At 39.9% G+C, this 25,627-nt stretch overlaps 4 protein-coding genes and 1 non-coding gene across 9 annotated transcripts in view; 2 read left to right on the top strand and 3 right to left on the bottom strand.

Annotated features, from left to right (window-relative positions):
- LOC129163035 (uncharacterized) overlaps window positions 1-25,627 on the bottom strand; it is a 61,058-nt gene that overhangs the window by 16,191 nt on the left and 19,240 nt on the right. Inside the window, exon 2 of one of the 4 annotated variants that reach the window (XM_070553160.1) lies at window positions 22,459-22,706. The exons of the other annotated variants lie outside the window; for them this stretch is intronic. The gene's annotated coding sequence lies outside the window, so the exon portion shown is untranslated. The remainder of the gene's footprint in view (window positions 1-22,458; window positions 22,707-25,627) is intronic. 4 annotated transcript variants of the gene reach the window in all.
- Window positions 1,684-20,892, top strand: LOC107372454 (transient receptor potential cation channel subfamily M member 7-like). The gene is made up of 4 exons (XM_054738333.2): window positions 1,684-2,014; window positions 2,099-2,150; window positions 4,567-4,673; window positions 19,987-20,892. The coding sequence occupies exons 1-4, from the start codon at window positions 1,705-1,707 to the stop codon at window positions 20,097-20,099; spliced, it is 582 nt and encodes a 193-aa protein (XP_054594308.2). The 5' UTR covers window positions 1,684-1,704; the 3' UTR covers window positions 20,100-20,892.
- LOC107395007 (uncharacterized) lies at window positions 5,050-10,990 on the bottom strand. The gene is made up of 6 exons (XR_011521000.1): window positions 10,223-10,990; window positions 9,933-10,071; window positions 9,649-9,842; window positions 9,229-9,376; window positions 8,947-9,151; window positions 5,050-8,468 (listed from the first exon to the last, which is right to left on the bottom strand). It is a non-coding gene; the product is annotated as an uncharacterized protein (transcript).
- Window positions 10,989-14,317, top strand: LOC107372998 (uncharacterized). 2 transcript variants are annotated; one of them, XM_070552930.1, is made up of 6 exons: window positions 10,989-11,327; window positions 11,398-11,526; window positions 12,645-12,838; window positions 12,970-13,117; window positions 13,447-13,593; window positions 13,835-14,317. In XM_070552930.1, exons 1-6 carry the CDS (start codon window positions 11,115-11,117, stop codon window positions 14,102-14,104), a joined length of 1,101 nt encoding a protein of 366 aa, XP_070409031.1. In that variant the 5' UTR covers window positions 10,989-11,114; the 3' UTR covers window positions 14,105-14,317. The 2 variants fall into 2 exon arrangements, with proteins under 2 accessions (XP_070409031.1, XP_070408991.1); XM_070552890.1 differs by having other exon boundaries at window positions 10,995-11,327; window positions 13,447-13,651; window positions 13,835-14,314.
- LOC139061616 (uncharacterized) lies at window positions 14,462-19,848 on the bottom strand. The gene is made up of 6 exons (XM_070552993.1): window positions 19,450-19,848; window positions 19,110-19,369; window positions 17,578-17,768; window positions 17,388-17,481; window positions 15,067-15,266; window positions 14,462-14,911 (listed from the first exon to the last, which is right to left on the bottom strand). The coding sequence occupies exons 1-6, from the start codon at window positions 19,537-19,539 to the stop codon at window positions 14,721-14,723; spliced, it is 1,026 nt and encodes a 341-aa protein (XP_070409094.1). The 5' UTR covers window positions 19,540-19,848; the 3' UTR covers window positions 14,462-14,720.

Here is a 25,627-nt window from a genome sequence, read left to right as displayed (position 1 = left end):
TGAGGCCATGAGAATATCATTTGTAACTCTCACTAATGCAGTTTCAGTGCTGTGATACTCTCTAAAACCAGACTGAAATTCCTCAAACAGAGCATTAGTGTTTAAATGCTGACATACTTGGATGGCCACTATTTTCTCCAGGACTTTGGATAAAAATGGAAGGTTAGATATTGGTCTATAATTCATTGGGTCATCTGGATCCAGAGAAGGCTTCTTAAGTGAAGGTTTGATTACAGCAACCTTAAAATCCTGTGGTTCATATCCATTTACTAAGGATAGATTGATTATATCTAGAATGGGGACACTAACCAAAGGAAATGCATCTTTAAATAATTTGGTTGGGATTGGATCTAAAATGCAAGTTGAAGGTTTAGAAGAAGATAATATTTTTGATCACTCTGAAAGCTCAACTGGATCAAAACGGTTCAAACACAGATGAGGTTCTACAGTCACCTCTGATGCTGCCTCACTGAGGAAGAAGAAATCACATTAGGGATGATGCTAAAGATTTTGTTTCAAATAGAATTAATTTACTTGTAAAAAATCCCATGAAGTCATTGCTGCTGAGGGCTAAGGGAATAGATGGCTCAGAGCTATGATTCTGTGTAAGTTTGGCAACTGTACTGAAAAGAAATTTAGGATTATGCTTAATCTCCTCAATTAACGCTGAGAAATAAGCAGTTCTAGTTTGTCGAAGCTTATTTTTATAAAGCACAAGACTATTTTTTCAGGATAAGTAGAACTCCTCCTGGTGCGTAGAGCGCCATGTTCTCTCCAATTTCCTAGAGTTTTGTTTTAAGGCTCGTAAATGAGAATTAAACCAGGGAGCCAACTTCCTGTCCCTAATTACCTTCTTTTTTTAAAGGACAACATCATCTAATGCCACACGTAAAGAGGAAGTAACATTATGAACTAAGGCATCAATTTGTGAGGGGCTAGAAACGAAAATATTGCTCTCTGCTACGTTCCTCTGAGATGCTGAGGACAGTAAAGATGAAACAGTTGATTTAAAAAATGCAACTGCGTTGTCAGATAGAGACCGACTATAGTGAAATTTACTTTCATGTCTCGAGAACTCAGTTATAAAAAACTCAAAGGTTATCAGAAAGTGGTCCGAGAGGACTGGATTATGTGGAAAGATCGTTATTTCCTCACACTCTATGCCATAAGTCAGCACAAGGTCCAATGTATGATGGCAGGAGTGGGTGGAGCTATGTATTCTTTGAGTAAAACCAATTGAGTCTAAGATATTACTAAAGGCTACATTGAGGCTATCATTTTCAATGTCCACATGAATGTTAAAATCCCCCACTACAATGACCTTATCAGTAGGGTTGCTCGATTATGGCAAAAATGATAATCACGATTATTGTGACTGAAATTGAGATCTCGATTATTTAAGATGATTTTTCAATTTGTGTTGATTTTATTTGCTTTTATTCAGTCATAAAATTGCTCGGGGCACAATCAGGACAAAAAAAAAAGGAAACAAGATGATCACTAAAAAGACCAATATACTTACAGCTCATAGTTTATGACCCAAGGGCTATAGACCTTGGTTTAACTCATGTATGTCTAACCAGTACAGACCCAAATACCAATATCTTGCAGCGAGGAACAGGAAGTAGGTTAGTAATGGATCTGTGCTGTGGCTGTAAATGTTCCTAAGCAGAGTCTCCAGGATTCCCACTCTGTCCTGACTGAATGAGTCTATCCTTTGTGTCTCTCCACTTTAACCGTCCATTGAATCCTTTAAAGTGGAGTTGTGTGACCTTTGACCTAAGCTTGGACCCATCCAATGTGTCCAGGTTCCTAGAGGTGTTCCTGCTTTACTGCCATTCCGCTGGACAATGGTTTGCCATAGAGGAGTGCATCACCGGAGAGTTCAGGAAGTTCAACAACAACAACGGAGATGAGATTGTTCCTACCAACCTTCTGGAGGAAACCATGCTGGCCTTCAGCCACTGGACCTATGAGTACACCCGCGGAGAGCTGCTAGTCCTGGACCTGCAGGGTAACCAGTGGAAGCTTATCTAGGTGATAGATGAGCACAGGCATATGGAACAAGTAAATGACAGCTGTTTTTCTGCTCCTGAAGATGTTGGGGAGGTCCTGACGGATCCATCAGTCATTAAGAGTGGAGAGAAAGGGTGAGTGAGCTCCTGGACCCTCATTTATCAACCCTACTTACAAACAGGTCTGTGCATATTTTGTGTGTAGGAATGATTTTACGCATTGTTTGGTATTTACCAATTTGTACTCGAAATGTTCCTAAATATAGGAACAGCTGCGACCATGCGTAGGAACAGCATCTAGTGGTAGAAGCAGTAGGGAACCCCAGTAGTGAAGCATGTGTGAAATCCATGGCACAAAACAAGCGGCATTAGAAAATAGTGTTTTTAGCCCTGTTGACTTGCATTCACTTTTTTCGTTCTGGTGACTCGTGGTCCGGAAGTAGATGGGTGTGACTTAGGCTCCCTATGGCACATTTAAATGCAACAATGTTGCCCAAAGTGCTGAACATAGACATATGAAAACACAAAAATATATAAGCAGTCAAGTAAAAGCACAGTAAAAATTAAAAAATCTGACATAAATGAAAACAAAAAAAAAACAGGGTTGCCGGGGGGGTGGGGGGTGGGGGGTTCAGTGCGCTACCAACACTATCTGTAGTGGGGACAGTGTGCTGCTGACCTCTACTCAGGACGTTGTGGATCGGTGGGCAGAATACTTCAAAGACCTCCTCAATCCCACTGACACATCCTCCAGTGAGGCAGTGATGCGGGCGTTGTACCGGTCTGTCGTGGTGTAGAGAGAGCTGAGTCAGAAGGTGAAGCTCTCGATTTACCGGTGGATCTACGTTCCTACCCTCACCTATGGTCATGAGCTTTGGGTAGTGACCAAAAGAACGAGATTGTGGATACAAGCGGCCAAAATTAGTTTTCTCCAAAGAGTGGCTGGGCTCTCCCTTAGAGATAGGGTGAGAAGCTCGGTCATCCGGGAGGGGCTCGGAGTAGACGCGCTGCTCCTCCACATCGAGAGGAGCCAGTTGAGGTGGCTCGGGCATCTGGTCAGGATGCCTCCTGGACGCCTCCCTGGTGAGGTTTTCCGGGTACGTCCAACTGGGAGGAGACCTAAAGGTAGACCCAGGACACGATGGAGGGACTATGTCTCTCACCTGGCCAGGGAATGCCTCAGGATTCCCCCGGAGAAGCTGGCCCAAGTGGCTGGGGAGAGGGAAGTCTGGGCCTCTCGCCTTAGGCTACTGCCCCACGACCCGACTCTGGATAAGCGGATGAAAATGGATGGATGGATGGACAAATGACGTCACTTTGCGTAGCTTATGTAAGCAGGAAACATGGTGTCTAAGTGGCACAAATGCTCGAAAGTTTGGTTATATTTTACAAGAAAACATGGCAACAGGGTAACCTGCAATAATTGCAAAGTATATATTTCAACAAGGGAAGGAAAAAGCTTTTGGGCACAAAGTACGCAATAAGTTCGAGTTAGTGACTAGTTTTGGCCTGCTCCAGGCTGGCGCACATCAACGCAGCAGCTGTGGTGACATTCACACGTCCTTTCCTGTTACCCCTGCAGGTAACTAATCAACTAACATTGCCTATCAAGTTAGCATCATTTACCTTCTATACACACTTGTGTAGTGGCTATTTGTCCATAAAACTTAAACAAAAATAATCAAATACTTTCAAATGGCCACTGGGCTACGTCAAGGGTTAGGCTTTATGCACGGGAAAGAAAAGGTTTCAAATAAAGCAATGTCCATGCCGACATTGCGTTTGGTGGTGGTTTATTCACTCAAGCAGCAAGAGCAGAGATTTTTGCATCCTCTCCTTCTCTGTGTGTTAAAAAACCATGTTCCCTCGCAGCCCTGGCTGCTCTACCCACCTTGACCTATTTATACCAATAATCACCCACACCTGACCAATAAACAATAAACTAATTAGCCAAAATAATAAATAAAAGGCATAATGCAAAACAAATAAGTTACCTTTAGCATAAAATAAAGAAAATAAACTAGGCTATAACTGAAGCCTATAATAAACCAAATAGCTTCAACACACACCTTCACACTAGCGGACTCCAGTGACTAAAACAGACCTGTGGTGAGACTTCTCCCACTCTGCAAAAGCTACATCTCTACACCAAACAAGAAGATGTCTCTGCCTTCACAGGGAGCAGAAAGGAGAACATTTGGAAAGATCTTTCCAACCGATACAGGTACAGTTGGTTATCATAGATAACCATAGTTAGAACGCAGGAGGCCGTGTGCTATTAGTTTTTTTCCACTTATTGAACTACTCTGGAACCCATAAGGAATTGGATCGATAGACTGAATCGATAATCGATATTGGTAAAAACATATTCCCACCCCGTGCGTATGAGAGGCCACCACGTTTCATGAATCAGGTTTTTGAGTGTACACACATTCTAAACTCCAGACGTAGGAAGGAATATAGGAGAGTCTACAGATGTTTGATAAGTGAGGGCACTGATTCTGCAGCCTGTGATGCCTTCTGAGCATTATTCCGACTGTGTCTCCTAAAGATCTTATGACATGATCTTTGGACCCGCCAACCTTGGAGATGATGCCATCAGAAACTTCCGTGCTAAACATCACTGCAACTCCTGCTGTCGGAAGCTCAAACTTCCAGGTGAAAAATCTTCTGGTTGTTTTAACAAGTTAGGATGTGACAAATCTTCTCTTTTCTTTCTGTTATACATAAATATTGTGTCAATGTTTTGATTTTAGCTTATTGAATCACAGACCAGTAAGTTCTAGCAACCTGGTCCGTCTTCCACAGCAAGTATGTCCTCCTGGTCTGCTTTTAGCCTGTTTCCTAAAACCTGTCACTGTTTTAACCCTCCCACTGTCCTAAACCCTAACCCCGCAAGGAAAGTTGACCATTGAGCAGGGTTGATGGTTTATCCCTTGGGTCCATGTAGCAGGGGTGAGGAGTGAGCACCACCTCACCCCTGCCACCTGAACCTCAAGGGATAAACCATCAAACCTGCTCAATGGTCAACTTTCCTTGTGGGGTCACCCATAAAGACAGTGGGAGGGTTAATGAAGCTCCCCCATTGGAACAGTAAAATGCTGCTGTTTGCTTCATGTCTAAATGCTTACGTCATACCTGTAACGCTACTCTTTAGCCACACCCACGTAGATGATGACAAGTATTGTCCTGTTAGGTGAGATGATTGATGAGTAAAAGGTCCGTGTACATGACGGCCATCCGATTTTCCTTTGGAAATAAAAAAACAAAAAAAGGGAAACTAGCCGTTTTGCCGATCACCAATCAAAAAACAAAAGAATGTAAACGAAAGTCAACTCGTTTTTTGTTTTTCTATTTTCAACATAAAAAAGGAAAACGGAAAACAAACTTTTTTTTTGTTTTTCGATTGTGTATTTCAAGATGAAACGTTTAAATCAGAAAATAAGGGGAAATAGTTCATTTTCTGCCTTAAATTTACCTTTTTCGCTGTGACCCGGAAGTTTACCTGCAAAAATACAAGCGAAGAAGAAAATCAGAAGTTTACTGCAAAAACACGAGAAGGAATTACGTTAGCGGCTATCAAAAGACCGGTTTATATTTGGATCATATGTGCGCGACAGAATGGACGTAGAAACTTTTGTTCTCTTTCATGGAGGAAAACGAGTCACCATGAGTGGCGGTGACATGTCAGTGGACAAGATATGCAGGATTTTCCAGGTATTCAAACTTTGAAACTGTTAAAGTTTTGAGTAATTAACATGCACCACAACATCCTAACTACGATTGGCTAGCTAAACATACACTTTAGCTAGTAATGTGTGTTTTAATCGTCTTCAGTAGACATTACTCAGTGCAGTAAAAATTGTATACACGAATATTTCATTGTATTTTATCACATTTACTCAAAATGTATAAATTTGTTCTAAAGTTACATGTTGTATGTGGATACGTTTTCTTAACGTCTTTGTTTATTCTGTTAAATTTGGCAGGTCACTGGAAATAGCCTGTACATTACTGATGACATGAATACAGCAATATTTCCAGATCCTTCTGGAAATTTCACCACCCTCAGTCTCCAACATCTGGGTCATTATGAGGTTCATGGAGATTCAGAACAAGTTCAAAGCCCTCCAATCAGAGCCCTTCCCTCTGCTGCTCCCTTTGCCTTTATGCGCAGAGCCTCGGCTTCTGCATCCACCGAAACACATGCTTCTGCAACTTCTCGATCTAATTTTCCACCCAGACAGTTCCAAAGGTATTTTTTCCAAAAATATAAATAAAAGGAACTTTTGTTTTGGAAAAAATGTTTAAGTAATTTTAACTGTAGTTATATCTTTCTCCTAGGTCAGTGCATATTGCAGAAATTGTCAACGACAAACTAACAGTTGCCAGGACAGTGGTCATTCGCTTCTTGGAATCTGATGCAACAGTTGAAAGAATGACTGTTAAGGTGAAGGAGGCTTTGGGCTGTGTTGAGGAGATTACATTGACAGACAGCCAAGGAAATGAAATTGTGGACTCAGGGGGTACAAGAAGTGAGTTGTTATCATTTGTCATTTAGTATTGGTTAGATGTGAATACCTGTTTTGCGGATGTCAAATTAGTCTTTCCATTCCCAAAGGCTCCAGTTACTGGAAGCAAAACTCCAGAAAAATCTATGCCATCTTTGAGGATGATTTTGTGGAGTTTCAAAATGGTCGAAGACAGAAAAGCAGGTATGTAAGCACACATCTAAATTATTTATTTTGTTCAGGGGCAGCAGTAACTCAGGAAGTAGAGCGGATTGGCCAGTGACCAGCAGATTGTGAGACCGATTCCCGGTCCTGCCAGGGTATACTGTTGTTGTGTCCTTGGGCAAGACACTTCACCTGACTTACTTGTGTTGTTGGTGGTTAGAGGGGCTGATGGCACAAAATTACAGCCTTGCTTCTGTCAGACCACCTCTGAGTTGGCTGTAGCTACAAAGTAGCTTTCCATCATTGGCATTGTGTGAATGTGTGTGTTAAGAATGGAAAGTGCTTTGAGTGCCTAGAAAAGCACAAACTAAATTTACTCCATTATTTATCCACTACATTTACTGTGATACACAACTCCTTTGTTTTGTACTCTTCTAATTAATAGTTGTACTTTATGTCAGTAATATTCAAAATGAAATTGTTTTCTGAATTGTTTCATGGTTATTGTTAAAAAAAAGTATCTGAACTAAAATTTAACACAAGTTGTACAAATAAACAGTACATCAGTAGTTTACGACACTAAACGACTCACTTAATATTAACTCAACCCTTACAGGCGATGGTCTGAAGAAACTGGGATCCTTCAAGAGGTTATTGGAAAAATTGATCAGCTTAAGCAAGCTACTGAGACCCTCCAAAATGTCACTGAAGCAATAAACCTGCTGTCTGACCTTGCAAAAGTTAAAAGCACAACAGCACGACAAGATGAGCAACTGCACCTTGTCATGGATGCCTTCTGCTGTCATGTTTGCAAAAGTGTGTATAACACAAATAGTAATTGTATTGCATATTCAGTAATTTTTAATATTTTCACTGCATCTAATAATGCTTTTGTTTATTCAATCCCGTTTAGGTCTGATGTCCAAGCCGATGTTTTCCACATGCTGTCAGTCTCTACTGGGATGCCAAACGTGTGTGGAGCAGTGGCTGTTGAACACAAACTACTGTCTGAAATGCAGAGCAGAAGACTTTGAGTTCAAGGTACATGAGGTCAAAGGTCTTAGTGCCGTTTTAGCCTTTTTCAAAGAGGTGCACACAGAATAGTCACTGATGGAACAGTCATTCATTTTCTCAGGAAAAATGTTGCCAAAAAGCTTAAAACAATGTTTTCCCCGTCTTAAAACAAATAAGCTAAAGTTTATGGCTCCTTGTTCTTCCATATCACAACCAGTTTATTCTGTGGTTCTAAAATGTAATGTTCTGGTGTAAGGTCTAACCACGTTTTAGGTTACATTCCTCTACTGGAGATGTTAAAAGCACTTTCAAAGTTACTTGAATGTTTTTATTGCACTTAAAACAGTTATATGAAACTGTATTAAACATTTTGTTCTGTAACACCTTTTACAGTTAATAAACATTTTGTTAACAGAATTGTGTTATTAACCTGATCTAAGCATGTGTAACACAGGCTCTACAACTCACACACATCTTCTGGTGGTATCAATGAGAGATCTTACTGCATCCTGGAAAGGTTCATAATTATGGTTTACCACGTTTTGATATAGTGAAGCTAAGTCAAAGTGGGAACCTAACTCTGTTTCAGTCTGTTGCCTGGAGGCTTCTGAGGTAAATGGATCACATCCAAAAATGGATTCCCTTTTCAAAGCAGATCCAGTTTCCTGTTACAGATCAGCTGCAGCAGCTCCAACAGGCAGAAGATCCTCAGGGACTCTTGCAGGACACCCTTCCTTCGCCAGCTCATTTGGTATTCCTTTCCCTGCACGTATAAGAAGGTCAATGTGGCTTAATAATGAAAACAGCTAATATATACTTGTTGGAAAGTTAATCCAAAATGTGCTAAATTAGGCAACAAAAACAAATCTATGGTTGCAAGTGTAAATACATTTGTATAACATATTGCAAATGTCATTTCATACACCTATAATTGATGGGGTATTTATGTGAAGCTCAAAATTAGTCATTTAATATCTGATAGGTAGAATTATCAGTACACGAAGTAGAGACAAGGCTGGAAATTATTCAGACATTCTACCAATCAGATATTAAATTACTAATTATTTTTGACCCTTTATACCCTGTCATCAATTGTAGGAGGTGTATAAAGCTCCATATGTTATAAAGATTTATTTACATTTGCAAACACATTTCATTTGATATTGGATTAGCCATTTAAAAAAGATTCAAGCCAATATGTACTAGGAAAAATCAGATTATTTATGATGAAGAAAAAACACCTGGGATCCTATGTGCGTTCCATGCCTCGATGACATTTGTGATGCCAAGTCCTGCCATTTGACATGTTAGGTTTGACACACAATATTTGGATGTGTAGTCCACCATGTCTAGGTCCTCCATGTCCACCAGCTGGACCAAAGCTGTCTTTAATGGGTAGTTGACTCTGGCATTTACATCTGACCACATTCTCTCTATCACATGGTTCTGAGAAAGATACAAAGAGTTTACTCTGTATGTGTACTGTCATAGCAGACATCTGAATAAGGAGGAATTGACGTTACTCGAGTAGAAGGTGTCTGAACAAATGGCCGCCTTTCATGATTGTGTCTGTGTTCTGCCAGCTTTTCCTGGATGAATAAGGAAAGATAAAACTCTGTGCCACAGTCAACTCTCATCTGGCCCCATAGTCCATAAGAAAGCACTGCAGATCTGATTAAAAAAAGCACACACAAATATTTTAAATATGAATGGTGGAAGGACACTGGAACATTTATATTCAAAGAGCAGTTTCCTTGTTTAAATGTAAGACACAGTAAAGTAAAAATGACTGATGAGTGTATGTTGTGATTTAAGAAATTTATTTTGATTAATATGACCCATTATCATATGTAATAGTTTTATCTAGGTGGATTGTCAGATCTGGGTCCTGTATTGAACATCTTTGGTTTGGGAGTGGGACCCAAAATTATTTCATGATTTACCTGTAAACTTCCTCATAAATAATCAGGTTGTTTTTTATCGGCATAGTGGAATGACCAACAACCTTCTTGCTGAAACCATCAATAGCCATTACATGGGTCACTCCAAACATAACCAGCTTCTCATTTTGATCAACATGCAGCTTGTGACCCATGTATTCTGCATTGTAGGACACAGGATTCAGATTTCGGGCTCCCTAAATAACACAAACGATTCAAATAATTTACAAACAAAAACAAACATTTCTAAATTACACCAATGATATTTATCACTTCTTTTTCTCTACCTGCTGCCTCATGGTGTGGTAGGGTTGATGAATGCTTCTCAGGATTCTTCCCACTCTGCCCTCCGCAGCTTTCAACCCCTTAGCAGACAGGTTAGGGTTAGGGTTAGGGTCATCATTTTCGACCAAAGGAGGACCCGGTCTGAAAAAGGTTTATTCACTTTCAACATGAAATTATACATTAAGTGTTGCGTGTAATTAAAAATTAGGGTAGGCTAAGCAATTGTATATATCACAACAACACATTTTTATAATCAACCTATATAGGCTACATAAATAAATTAAATGCATACCTCGGAAATACTTTGCGCCTTTTCAATTTCCAGCCGGTTGTCAGGACAAAATTCTTTAACAGGTCCTTGTTCAGCGCACCACCTCCTCACATTTCTCTCAGAAAATCCCAGCCGTGCCGTTCCAGACTCATGGCATAAAGCAGCAGCGATGTTGCCACATGACATTCCAGTTATCCTTTTTGCTTTGATAAAATCAGCAAACTCGTGCAACGCCATTATTGTACAAGTTGTGGATTAATCCAGATTTTATTTATCCACATGCATGAAAACCGATGTCTTCTGCTAACACAACTGTTTTTCCTTCTCGTGTTCTTCTTCGCTTGTATTTTTGCAGGTAAACTTCCGGGTCACAACGAAAAAGGTAAATTTAAGGCAGAAAATGAACTATTTCCCCTTATTTTCTGATTTAAACGTTTCATCTTGAAATACACAATCGAAAAACAAAAAAAAGTTTGTTTAAAGTTTTCCTTTTTTATGTTGAAAACAGAAAAACAAAAAACGAGTTGACTTTCGTTTACATTCTTTTGTTTTTTGATTGGTGATCGGCAAAACGGCTCGTTTCCCTTTTTTTGTTTTTTTATTTCCAAAGGAAAATCGGATGGCCGTCATGTACACGAATCCGTGTATCATTCGTTCTTTCTATTTTCGATTGAAAACAAACAATCGAAAAAGGAAAAATGGATTTGTTTATTTGTTTTTTGTTTTACAAACGGATTTAAAAAAGAAAAAAGTCGTATTTTTCGTATTTTCTATTTTCGTCTCGGATCAAATATGAGAAATGGAAAAACGGCCGCAGGACCGAATTTGATTTTAATATTTCATCATTTGGGATTACGTGACCCGGAAGTTGAGTAGAAAAGTGCGGGTACTCTATTTTGGTGACATCGTCAACATGGCAGCACTAGAATCACACACTAATTTGATTACGAGTTTATTCAACACCGGTTTGACACACGCACAAATCGCCTACACGCTGCAGCAGATGAACATCCTACCGTGCTCAGAAATGAGCGTCAGAAGATTCTTTGCTCGGCATGGGCTAAAGAGAAAAAGACAAGTGTCGGACCAGGCATTAGAGCGAGCTGTGGCTGGATCGATATACGAAGTAAGTTTATAATCAGATTTCTACTGTTTATTTACCAAAACATTCAGTTAAATGTATAATGTCCTGACAGATTGGACCCTCATATGGCCGTAAGTTCATGACTGGCTATCTGTCATCAATGGGGCTGCATGCAGGAGAAGTTCGGGTTGGAAGAATCCTAAGGGAGCTCCATCAGCCATACCATGAATTCCGGCGTGAGGTATGATACTTAAATTAATGCAGTTGACAGACAATTGAAACGTGGCTGTAAAATTACATACTAAATTAAGTACTGAGACTGACTAATAACATTAACTTGAAATGAACGCCCCATTGGGTGCTGGAGAGCATACAGCGTTGCTGCCATATTGGACGGGTCTCATCACTCTCCAAAGTCTATTTAGAGCGAGCAACTAGGCCTGTTTCTGTGCCACCTACGGTTACAACAACTGGCGTACAATAGAAAAGGGTCATGTGGGATTACTAGTGACTTTTCTAGCCTACCTGATAGGATTTTATTTTAATAATTTTGTTTAAGTATATTTATATTTTAATTATCATGCCATATCATGTGTCTGATTTTGTGAAAAAACATTATATAATGTGTTTTTTAGCTGTTTAAGCACCTTCCTCAGTAGAAATGAATGCACTGGGGGCGAATGGAGGCCCATCTAAAATGGCAGCTGGCCACTACTGCTGCTCCAGTCCACGGGGCATCTATGTATATATGTCTGTGGGTTTGAAAACAACATGTAAATTAGAGGTCTGCAACCTACAATCCAAATAGGCATTCCCCCATCCAGTCCACCGAAACTGGATTGGAGCTGCAACAGTTACAAGACCTTCTGAAAAGAGACAATTTATATATTTTGATAAATATCTGAAAGAGGATTGGGGAAACATTAAATTAAAAAAAGAAAATTTTCTTAGATTCATGACAATAAAAAGATTATTATGAAAAAATGGAAAACTTGGATGAAAGTCAAACTGCCCCGCCTACATACAGTGCACAAAGGCCCAAAATAAGCTGTTTGTTATTTTAGAAAAAACACAATTTTGATTTTTAAAGAAGAAAAAAATCCAATGTTTTTTTCTTATGTGGAAAATTGTAATACTGGTACTGCTTTCGAGTTTTGCTGATATAAATTATACAACTGTGCTCAATCCAAGGGTGAACAAAAAAAATTGCAATGTTATAACTATTTCCTGTACAACAGTTTCTAAACAAGTGTTGTTTGTAAATGTAAACATTTATTATTTTAAAAAATTTCATGAAGATTGTTAGCTAATATGGAAAATATGGAAGTTTGCATTAATTGAAACTATTTTTTCACATAGGGTGCTCGAAATTTGAATCCAGTTCCCTATCATGCCGAATATATGGGTCATAAACTACATCTGGACCAAAATGAAAAGCTGGTGATGTTTGGTGTGACGCACGTGTTGGCCGTTGATGGCTACAGCAGCAAGATTGTTGCACATTCCACCATGCCAGTAAAAAACAACCTCGTCATTTATGAGGAAATATACAGGTAAATATATTCATAGCTACCAGTGGAGCAATTCATAATTTCTTACTCTTCTGTATTGTCTTTTCAATATCTACATCTTTGTTTTGAGTCTGTAAATTTCAGTTCAGTCATGTAAACATTGTTTATTCCAGACCTGCAGTCATGAACCATGGTTTGTGGGATCAAGTCAGGGTTGACCATGGCAGAGAGTTTTATCTGTGTCTTTACATGCAAGAAAAACTGTCGCAACATAGGCGCAACCTCAGCAGGCCACCATACCTCCAAACCACATCAACAAGGGTGAGATTTTAGTATTACTGAAATGCAAATTAGCAACTCACTGTTAATCTTACTACTGTAGACTACTACATACTGTGACTGCCATTTATATAAGGTCTTTAGTTTAAATGCACACTTTTGTACATTTATACCTTCAAACGTGCATTTTCCTACATAAAAATCATACCTTGCTTTTTGTGTGTGTGTGTCTGTGTGTGTAAAAGTGGAGTTGAGCTTGTAAATTTGCATGACAAATAATTATGATTCTGAAAAAAAAATAACAATGTTACATTTTCTCTTGTTAAAATTGCAGTTTTTTTGAATACTTGATTTGAATTTGTAATCAACAGAACCTTCGAGTGGAAAGGTTGTGGCCAGAGGTGAACAATCGTGTTAACTACCCCCTGAAACAGGCTTTGGTGCACCTGCTGGACCAGGAAGCTGTGAGCCTGGAGGACAACCTGACTAGATTCTGCATATCAAATTTGACATGTCAAGTAAGCCAAATAGGACTTAACCGAGTTGTTCAGTCATGGAATGCACACAGGATCCCAGGTATCTTTAACTTTGTATTTACAACTCTTTAAGATACAATAGAATATAAACTTTCCACACTGTCCCTTTGTGGGGACATTTTGTTACAACAGCAAAGCAAATTTACTGTGTAACATTAGAGATATATTGATCTTTTTCATTCCAGGTACATCCAACCTAAATTTGCTTGAATCTGTTTTTTAGGCCGTGGGATACCCAATGAACTGTCAGAAGACCGCTGTCTTACTGAAGTCTCTGAGGAGCTGCTGCCATGTGCCTCTGTTGTTGCAAACATGTATGAGCAGGACTTGGGATCCTCACTTACTTGGGTGTCTACTTTTGGAACAGACCCGTTTTCATCTGAAGAGGACAGAATCCATGCAGAGCAGGACTTTGCAATTGACTACCCTGACATGTCTCTTCTTTTTAATCACGTGGTTAATGGTGACCATACTCCTTTCCAGGATGCATTGATCTCCTTAATGAATGTGACTGAAAGATATGTCTGAGAAAATGTAATAGCACTGCTTTCTTGCAACTTCTGGTGTCGTCCAGTAGCAGAATTAATTGACCATTTTTTCAAAAAAAAAATTTTTACAACTGAAAAATCAGGATGTATGGAACAGTTTTACATTTCTTCCAAAGCTTTAAGTTGTTATTTGAAATGAGCTAATAAACATTAATGTTAACTGTCTGGCATCACCAAGGTAACCCCCCCCCCCCCCCCCCCCTTACCTCTTTACCACACATACTATTTTGGTCTAATTCTTATTTGAGCATGAGCCTTAGAACAGAAACGTCATGTGCTTGATGATTAATTTGGAACATACCAAACAGGTAAACAAGTCTTTATTGTAGAAACAATTCCCAGACAATTGTAATTATAAAAATATATGAGAACTTTCAATACAATCATTATGTAAGATAGTGCAAACGAGGTCATTTAGCTTGTAAAAAATGAGGTAAAAACAAAGTCACCAAGCAAATCGTTCATAGTTTAAGTGAAAAGTGCTTTCCATGTATTAATGAACAACATTCAGTGAAACATAGGGAACAAAGAATTGCTTAAAATAATGCTTTAAGCTCAATATTACTGCCAGAGTGCATTTCCCAATGCAGCCAGGGCATCAGAGAGTCCAGTGACTCTTACTGTGTTGATGCCAAACTCGTCTGCTCGACATTTTGGGCAAAACGCAGAATTTTTCTTCCACTCTTCAGTGCAAGTCAGGCAGCCAATAAGGCTTTGGCAGCATGTTGCAACAATGGGCTCAACCACAGGGCCTGCAAATGTGGTTAGAACAGTTGTAAAACACAATAAATACAATTGGTGTTTTAATGGCAGGACACTGTGCTCTAAGTGCTCAATAAGCAGCAGATAGTATGGAAGTAACCCTGAAATCAGTAAACAAAAGACAAAATCCTTTTTTTCTTATTACCTTTGCAGACAACACAGGCAAAGGCATCTTTAACAGCTGCTGCATCGGCTGCTCTCAGGGACACTGCTGTGCTGCGGTTGGAATTAGCCAGCTCCGTCAGTTCCCGGATAGTAGTCGACACTTCTCGAAGCCCCTGTGCTGCCAAAATGACCTCCTCAATTTGATCGTACACAGCATCAAGGCCATTATCATCTCGCCGGCTGAAAAGCAAGATAAACATACATTATAACCTACTTGTTCTCAATAACATACTTGTAAAGTTAAAGTCCAACACTGAAATGAAATTTCTGCATTTGACCCATCCCTGTGGGGAGTGGTGAGCTGCAGCTGCACTCAGGAACTATTTGGTGGTTTAAAAGTAGAATAACTGTGTTAGTCATATTGTTATGATGCAGTCAATATTTTAAATTCAGAGTTTAAAAGTCTGGCTGTTGTAAATACCATTGATCTGTCAACCTAACTAGCTAATTTGATATAGCGCCTTCTAAGGGTCCTGGAACCTCCAAGGCGCTTTACAACACAATCATCCACCCATTCACACACACAGTCACACGCTGGTGGGGATGAGCTACGATGTAGCTACAGCTGCCCTTGGGCGCACTACAGAGGCAAGGCTGCTGAGCACTGGCGCCACCGGTCCCTAAGACCACCACCAGCAGGGTTAAGTGTCTTGCCCTAGGACAGGGATTCCCAAAGTGTGGTGCACGCACCCCCGGGGGTGCGCGAGCTGCCGCTAGGGGGTGCGCGAGGTGAAAAGTGTAATGGCTGCAGAGCTCAGAGAAGTCTATCAGATGTCACCATTAGCATAGCCAGAAACTCATTTGTGGGTGGGCCTAAGAAAAAGTAAGTGGGCACAATAAATGTAATTGAAAACAAGTATATTTTGCGCGTGCGTCCTCCACATGTGCTCTAGCTTCATAAAAACAATGCTCCGAGCTTCAGCACTCTGGCCGGCGCACGCCGACATGTTCCGTATTTGATCATTTTTAACGGTGTTGGAGGAATCTGAAGGTGGTGAGTCATTCTGGCAGATTGTAATTAACACCTGTCTCATGCAGGTGTTCTGACGTTGTAAACCTCACACACAGAACATTGTGGATGTAACTAAATAACAAGAAGTGATTCCCATTCAGGCTATTAACAGCGCGCTGAAGATCTGAAGTTCAGAGTGCGTCTGTCAGAGGTCAGACGTGTTCCAGCGGAACCACGGCTCACAGGTGCACAAGTGAGCACATCTGGGCTGGGCAGAAGTCATTTAACAACATTGGTTTAAATAGCGCCAATAACGAGACGCGGTGACTGGAGCGGCTCATGGAGCTGTGCCGCGCGCGCACACACACACACACAGATTCAATAAGCGCGCACGCTGCAAACTCCGGCGCGCCGTCAGACTGAAGACAGAAATGAGCGCTGCCTCCTCCGTGATAAAAACTTTTAAGAGGTTTTATAACATTTTTCATTCAAGGTCAAATTAAGATATTAGCTTCTATTTTGGGATGACGTATTAAAGTCGAGTCCGCTCCAGCCAGTGACTCCTCATGAAACTGACCCACTACTCCTTACTGCAGCATTTGTTATTCCAGTCCGCGTGGCAGCGGATCGCAGATTCAGCCACACCATAAAACAGCAATATGTCTGTCTGAGGCAAAAGTGAACCTCATGGCATTTCCATCTTTTCCCATACAGACATTTGATTACGCACAAGTAGGTGATCAGCTCAGGTTTACGCAGAGCAGAAGGAAGGAGAGCGCTCTGGCCGCACAGCTTAAACGTTCCTACTTTAAGAAAACCGTTAAATTGCATTGTTGATGTGCTACCTGGGCACTCTAAATATTTATTTAAAATGAAATAAAAGGAAATTGTAATGGTATTGAACGTTTATTATTACTATTTAAAAAATGAAAGTGATGGGGAAAAAGGTCGATCATATTTTTTTAACCCTGTCTGTGTAGCTTGACATCTGATATATATATAGCCATGCCCTGATGTGGGGGCCGGGGGGGGGGGGGGGGGGGGGGGGGTGCGTCGACATGGTCGGGACATAGAAGGCAGTGCACGGCTAAATAAGTTTGGGAACCACTGCCCTAGGACATGACAACAGCGACAGACTGAGCGGGGCTAGAACCTGCAACCTTCCGATAACGGGGCGAGCTATTAACTCCTGTGCCACTGTCGCCCCACCAAATGAACCACAGTAATCCAAACTTGTGCATGAACTTCCAGAGCTGAACTATTTTGGCAAAACCATTTTCGCAAAGAAGAAACTTACTTACAAAATGTCCAGTCTAAACTCACACCAAATTAAATTCCTGTGTAAATACCTCAGTTTCCTCTTTTTACTTCCTTGTAACTGCAAGAAGTCTTCCTCTCTCACAGCCAAGACTTTCCTTGCATTTTGCTTCCAAAATGCTGATCCTGTAAGTAAAATGGTCGATTCAGTTCACAACACAAATTTTTTTTCACAGAAATTATTATTTTTTTTTTACTAAGAGGTTTAAAATGTTCATTTACCTCTGGTTCCTTCCGTTTCCAAGATTTTGTTTCCCTGACCATCAGTAAGGATAATTAACTCCTCTTGTTCAAGGGCCTCGTTGACTTTTCTGGTGATGCCCACTACAGAAGCTTCAAACTCAGAGAAACGCACCGTCAGGGTCTTGCTTGTTTCCAATCTGCCATCAACAAGTTCAGCAATGAAGATAGTCCTGATAATGACAATAATTTTATTACTCATATAATCCTGAAATAGAGACAGAATAATAAAAATAATAATAATATTAATAATAATAATTTTTATTTATAATGCACTATACATTGGACATCAAATCTCACAGTGCTACAAAGATCAAACAAGTAACAGATAAAAACTAATTAAAACAACAACAACAAAAGTTCACAGACACTTAAAAATACGCTTTTCTAAAAAGGAAGGTTGTCAGTTCCCTTTTAAAAACATCGACGGTCTGGGGGGCTCTGAGGTGTTCAGGAAGAGTGTTCCACAGACACGGAGCAGATGCTGTAAAAGTTCTGTCGCCCATGGTCTTAAGCCGTGTCCTGGGCGCAACCGAGAGGTGCCGTTGGCCTGCTCTGGTCCGGGTAGAGGTGTGTGGGGAAAGAAGATGAGTGAGGTACATGGGGGCCGCACTGTGCAGACAGTGGTGGGTGTGCAGGAGGATCTTGTATTCTATATGAAGGTGTACAGGGGGCCAGTGGAGGATGGGGGTAATATGCTCATGTTTCTGCACCCCCATTAGGACCCTGGCAGCACTATTCTGGACAAACTGGAGCTTTTGGAGGCTCCTGTCAGGTATTCCCAACAGAAGTGCGTTACAATAGTTCACCCTGGAGGAGACAAAGGCGTGGACAATCATCTCTGCGGCTGAAAGGGAAAGAGAGCAACGCAATTTGGAAATGTTACAGTGATGGAAAAATTAGGTTTTGCAAATTGAGGTGACATGTTTGTCAAAAGAGAGTTCTGGGTCAAACTTGACCCCAAGGTTAGTAACAGAGGGAGAGAGGGGAACAGTATTGCCAATGAACGAAACAGATGTAACAGGAGAAGAGCGGAGTTGGTGGGGTGTTCCGATTTGAATGGCTTCTGTTTTAGAGCCATTCAGTTGCAGAAAATTTTGATTCATCCACGCCCCGATCTCCTCAGGGCAGGAGGTGGTGGCAGAGAGGGAGTGAGAACATATTTTGTGTGTGTGTGTGTGTGTGTGTGTGTGTGTGTGTGTGTGTGTGTGTGTGTGTGTGTGTGTGTGTGTGTGTGTGTGTGTGTGTGTGTGTGTGTGTGTGAGAGAGAGAGAGACTTAAGTAGTAATAATACACGGCAGTGGGTTTGAATGCTTACACCTCTGTAACTACATTTACAAAACATTCTACAAATTAGTTTTCAGTGTCACATGCAGCAGTCACATTTGTAAAAAAATATACTAATGTAGTTCAGCAATCCAAAAATGCACACATCATAAGGCTATCAATCCACCATCAATACAATTATTCACATCCTAATGCCCTTAATCCAGTGTGTTGAGTTTCATAAATACCTTTGGAATGTTTTTGCAACAGTCACTCTAGGAGATGGTCTTGCAGACGAAGTGGAAGCTCCAGCAGTACTCTGTGGTCGGTGGAAGGAGAAGCGAGTGGGGTTGTAAGATGCAGGCACGCTTGATGACTCCTCCATGCCTTCTCCATGAACTTCGTAATGCCCTCTCACTAAGAGGTCCAATGTACTGAAGCGTCCGTCATTACCAGGAAAAATGGCTACATTGCTGTCATCAGTAATATACAGACTGGTGCAATGAACCTTTGAAATAAGTAAAAAGTATTTAAAAATGTCCTCTGCACAGCAACATCAGTGAAACGCGTTTTAGAATAAAAGGTTACCTGGAAGATTCTGCTTATCTTTTCGGTCGTCATGTCTTCTTCCTTTAGAGTCAGCCGTTTTGTTCCTTTGAACAACACATAACTGTCCATGTTGGTTGGTTTGCTGGTCGGTGAATCTATCTGACGAGGACTGAAGCTAACGTTAAAGTTTCGAACACTAGCAAGAAAAAAAAAACTTCCGGGTCACGTAACCCCGAATAACGAAATTTTAAAATCAAATTCGGTCCATCGGCCATTTTTCCATATCTCATATTTGATCCGAGACTAGAATAGAAAATACGAAAAACACGACTTTTTTTCTTTTTTTAAATCTGTTTGTAAAACAAAAAACAAAAAAACAAATCAATTTTTCCTTATTCGATTGTTTGTTTTCAATCGAAAATAGAAAGAACGAATGATACACGGATTTACACGGACCGTAAAACCAGTAAAACCATCTGTTTTAGGTTGAGTAAAAATCTGTGTGTGTGTGCGTGCGTTGTCAGATGGTACACCAGTGTCAATTCCAGATTCATCTGGTCTGCTTCTGTTTATCAGATCTGAAGAGGAAGGACTACACACCAGATAAGATGACGTTTCCACATGAAGACCCGCCCACACCAGGGGGTGGAGTCAAAGATTCCCAACAATCCATGAAACTGATGCTGTGATTTGAGAGGCAGATTGTGTGTGTGCATGCATGTGTGTGTGTGAGAGAGAGAGAGCGTTGACAGTGCTCGAATCGATTTAAATCGGAACGAGGAACCGGGAATATGCATTCAATCAAGTGGCTATATCACTGATAGGTTACTATGGAAACCAGTGCATGTTAACTTTCATGTTTTTGCCGTTTTTATCCCAAAAAGCTGTTGGGACAAATGAACTTCATTTGTATTTTTTAATGCATTTGGGGGGTGCTTTTAAAACATTTTGTACACGTTTTATGATCACAGGTAGATGAACTGGACTTGTCAGCAGTTACAAAAGGGTTTATTTATTTTTATGTCTAAAAGTTGCCATGTTTTACTAAAAAAAAAAAGGTGTGTTGATGTTCCAGCAGCTTCAGAGGAGCAGCTGCTGAGACGGACTCGAGGCTAAATTGCAAATCAACACCAGTTTTTCTTGCTTTCTTTTTTACATGAAAACAAATAGTATCTTAACTTTTTGTCTTTTAACTGAAACAAAATCCATGAATAAATAAAAAATCTTGTACAATAAGGGCAGATTGCAATGCAACTTTTACAAATGATGTATGTAAATGACTTGTGCTGGAAGTGTCCACCAGAATCTGGCTCATTACAAAGGTACCATGGATTTATCTTTGTCTTCAGCAAATGTTCTAATGTATCTTATAGATACACGTTTGTGGCACCGACTCGACACATTCAAGATCTGGTTCATCAGGAGCGTACGACTGTCTACATTTATACTGAATATCATTTTAAATAAAGTGTCGAACATTAATGTTGTGTGTTTGTGTGTTTTTATTACAACAAAAGAAAAACTGGTGAAGACTTGTAGATTCTAGAAACCTTTTTCCTGATTATTATCAGCCCTTGACTAGACGGTCTGTGTTCTCACCTCCCCCTGGGTGTGGCTTACTCCCTGACCCTGTGGACTTCTGACTGGCTCAGCTCGCAGGACAGAAACGAGATGCTCACTCACAAGTGAAACCATGGCCACGGTCAATGTAGAGTACTGGTAGGTTCCTCAGTTCCTCATCTCAGTACAGGGTTCCCACTCTTTTCTTGAAATTATTTTCCAGGACATTTTCAAGACTTTCAGTGTACAAGCCAAGTTATCATAACTACAGTTTGCCGATATCTTGATATGATCATATATATATATATATATATATATATATATATATATATATATATATATATATATATATATATATATATGTGTATGATCATATCAGGATATATTTAGAAACAGATATGATATTGTACCTACCTATACTGTTATATTGACAATATAGTTGTGGAAAGATTTTTGTCTTTCACAATCCCACCTGCTTTCCTCTACTTACAATGCAACACAACAAAAACAGAAGTTATTCTCTACTTTAGTTCATACCAGAGGTGCGATATTGTGTCATCATCAAGTCATCTCCATGTCAATTTTTTTTTGTTCTGCTCAGCAACTGAACCAGGTTAATTCACTATGCTGTTTGAAATCACCTGGTTTAATTGCTGAGCAGAACAAAAACATGACAGAGATTTTTTTAAGTTTATTTTTATTTATTCACAATTATAAATAAAACACAAAACAGGTTTGCGAAAACAAAAACTGAAAAAGATGACTTGACACAATGTAACTCCTCTGGTCCACACTGCTATTTTACGAGCTGAAATCACTTTAAAAGTCCAAACTGTATTCGCAATCTGTTACTAACAATTATCAAACTTTTAAATTAATTGCACCTGCTCACACCAAGGCAAATTACGCATCCGGTATACATAATGGCATAAATTGATGAGTTGTGTCTTTTTGACTAAATTATTTTGATTTACCAAATCTTTGTAATTTTTTTGTCATATTGATGAAATTGATTTACATTTTGTAAAGCTAAATGTGTTTAAATGTAAAATCCATTTAGCCTCCTGGATAATAAGAAGTAAAATATTATGATAAATTAGAAATTAAATTTCGGTATATATCGTGTATCCCAAGCTTTGGAGAAGTGTTATTTTCTGCAATTGTATGGTACCTTATATCTTGTGTGGGAGCCATTTTAACTGAAGGTGTAGTTATTGGTTTTGACACTAGAGGGAGGCAAGCCCACTGAACTTTTGAACAAGTCACTGTCTCCACCTCTATTTAATCATGGTGCAAATGGGCACAGGTGTGTTGGATGGAGACAGGGGCAAACAGTTTTGGACCGTGCTGAAGCAGGTTAGATTATGTTGGAGCTTACAGGAAGAATTGATTGACTATGGGAACATATGTCGGATGGATCTGTAAGAAAATAAAGGAACAACATTTTATTTCACCCCACGCGTCAACTGGTCTGTCCTCTTCCTTCACCTGTGGTGGATGGGTTTCGTTTGGAGAAACTTTGGCCCCACATTCTAAGTCCAAAACTGCCTTTTTTAAAGTCAAAGGCCAGGAGGAAACAGGTTCCAGTGAAGTGGATCAGGGCCCTGTTGGAGGTGCTGCTGGATCGGGCCCTGTTGGAGGTGCTGCTGGATCGGGCCCCGTTGGAGACAACGCTGTCTTTGGGTCCTGAACGGGCTGCTTGGGTTCACGCTGTTCTGGCCATTCACCTGCAGGAGCTTTGCGTCATAGAAGAAATAACAGGTTACGCAAGCCTAATAAAGAGGTATGTGTAGTGCTTCCAAATGGTTTACTGATGAGCATATACATGCCTGCTCCAGCGCAAACAAATCAAAGCTCATGTGAAGCTGTGTTTGCTTAACTTCAATGGAGGAAGACTGTGATTCTGATCCAGCCCTTGGGTCTGGCTCTCAAAGATCAAATCTCAATGTTGAGTCTTTAGAGAAAATTCAGACTGTGGTGAAACGTACTGTTAAATTAACTGAAAAGGGTCTCATTAAAAATTGCAAATTTGCGAAATGAAAGAAAGCAGAAGCTGAGAAAGATCTCTAAATTAAAAGAGACAATCTTGGGTTTGATGGATGATGCTTCTTTTGTTAATGAGGTAAAGGTCTCTCTTGAAAAATATAATGCTTTTGTTAACAATGCTAAAACCCAACATGAGACTTTGAGGGGCTATGTACCCACGGATGAGTTTGAACAGGATGAAAGGTGGTTTAAGGTAAAAATGATGGGTGTTCGTGAATTTAATGATTTGGTGAATGAGTGGGTGGTTGAGAATGAAGGGTTGGGCCCATATGAAGGAAATGTTAAAGAGGTTGTTTCAACAGATGTGTGGGGTTTAAAACCCGAGCTAAGTAACATAGAACCCCATGACAGCATTTCTAACATTCAGAGTAATGGGACAAGCAAATCTAGCAGGTCCTCATCTAGATCTACATTTCTGCAAGCCAAGGCGGAAAGGGCTGGACTTGATGCTCGTGCAGCTGCATTAAAAGAAAAACATGCTCTAGAGGAAAGAGCCAACAAACTGAGACGGCAAATCGAAAGTTTAGAAACGGAAGCAGAAATAGCTGCATCCACAGCAAAACTTGCCGTCTTGGATATTACTAAAAGTTGTAGCATCTCTTCAATGCATCAGTCCGATGGAATGGAATCCTATAGAGGAAAAAGGGATCAGCAAAGCAACAATTGGACGTGGAGGAACCTGACAAAGGAGAGACATTAGCAAGCCATCCTGTTACAAGAAACCATTTAACAAACAGGAACTCTTTAACTACCTCTCGATCAAACACACATGAATCTGGAGATGTTTTTCAACTTCTGCAAAAACAAAATGAAATCATGATGATGCTTGTTGAAACTCAAAGATCACACTTTCTACCAACTCGTGAGATTCCTGTGTACAATGGAGACGCCTTACAATTCAAAACATTCATTAAAGCATTTGAACAAGGTGTGGAATCAAAAATAGAAAATCAAGATGACCGTCTACACTATCTTGAGCAATTCACTTCAGGCCAGCCAAAAGAGCTAGTCAGGAGTTGCCAGCACTTGCCGTCAGAAAGAAAATACAGTAAAGCCAAGGAACTTCTCACAGAGCATTTTGGAAATGAATTAAAGATAACTGCTGCTTATGTGGACAAGATAAATGCATGGCCTGCTATCAAACCTGAGGATGTTAAAGGCCTTTCTGCTTATACCCTATTTCTGCAGAGTTGTTGTAATTTAATGGAGGAACTAAGCTATTTGGATGAACTCAAAATGCTGGCTAATATGAAAACCATTGTACAAAGCTTCCATACAAACTCAGAGAAAAATGGAGACTTGTGGCATGTGACATTCGTGAAGACAAGCAGCGTCGAGCTGAGTTAATAGACATTGTTCACTTTCTTAAACATCAAGTTAAAGCAATGTCAGATCCTGTTTTTGGTGACATCCAAGACATAAAAAATAAAGAGAGGTCACAACCTACAGCTCAGATGAGGAGAAGCAGCTTTGCAACCACTGTTCTTAATTTTGCTAGACCCCCAATTAAAACAAGAACAATTGACACTCAAACTCAAGCACCAGTATGTGCATTTTTATCTTGTTTGAAGTGTGCACAACAGCACACTCGAGAGGAGTGCCCAAAGATGAAAGGGCTGATCCAAAAGGAAAAGCTAAACTTCTTAAAGAACAGTGGAGTTTGTTTTGGCTGCCTACGTGCTGGACACGTCAGTAAGGACTGTAAAAATGGCATTTTATGTAAAATATGCAACCAAATGCATCCAAGCATTCTTCATATTAACCGAACAGAAGATACAAAGGAGCACAAGAAAGAAAGGGTTATCTCTGCATGCAGTCAAACAGGACGTCATTGTCTCCACCTCTATTTAATCATGGTGCAAATGGGCACAGGTGTGTTGGATGGAGACAGGGGCAAACAGTTTTGGACCGTGCTGAAGCAGGTTAGATTATGTTGGAGCTTACAGGAAGAATTGATTGACTATGGGAACAAATGCCGGATGGATCTGTAAGAAAATAAAGGAACAACATTTTATTTCACCCCACGCGTCAACTGGTCTGTCCTCTTCCTTCACCTGTGGTGGATGGGTTTCGTTTGGAGAAACTTTGGCCCCACATCTTGTATTTGACAGTAATGCTCAAATGTTTATTTATCCCCCTCTTACTTTCTTGTACTTTCTTCAAAAAGTATATTATGTTCAATAAATCACCAAAACAAACTCCTTCAGGTTACCGTTTTACTGTTTACTTACAGCTGACTTAGTCTGACACCTGCATTCCAGAAGTAAAAATGAAAATCACTGCAAAAGTAAATCAAAAATATATATTTCAAACTCAAACCCTATCCTGCAGTGCAAAAAAGTCTATAAAACAAAGCAATGTCATTTCAGTAAAAATGTTCCTCTAAAAGAAATCTCAGTTATTGTAGCTTCTTGACGCTCTCCTGCAGATCTTCCAGTGTTTTAGCTAGGGCTTTGTAGCGTTGTGGTTTTAGGCTCTTTTATGAAAGAGGAACCATGCTAGGTATTAATTCAGAATATTAATTTTTAATAAATCAATAACCAAATTTTATATTGTTAAGAAGACTCAAAGGTTGTTTTCATCGATAAACTGACGATAATATCTGTGTGTC

The sequence above is a fragment of the Nothobranchius furzeri genome, chromosome 1, assembly GCF_043380555.1.
Source record: "Nothobranchius furzeri strain GRZ-AD chromosome 1, NfurGRZ-RIMD1, whole genome shotgun sequence".
NCBI lineage: Eukaryota > Metazoa > Chordata > Actinopteri > Cyprinodontiformes > Nothobranchiidae > Nothobranchius > Nothobranchius furzeri.
Note: the sequence above shows the minus strand (reverse complement) of the source record. Positions and strands in the feature narration are given on the sequence as shown.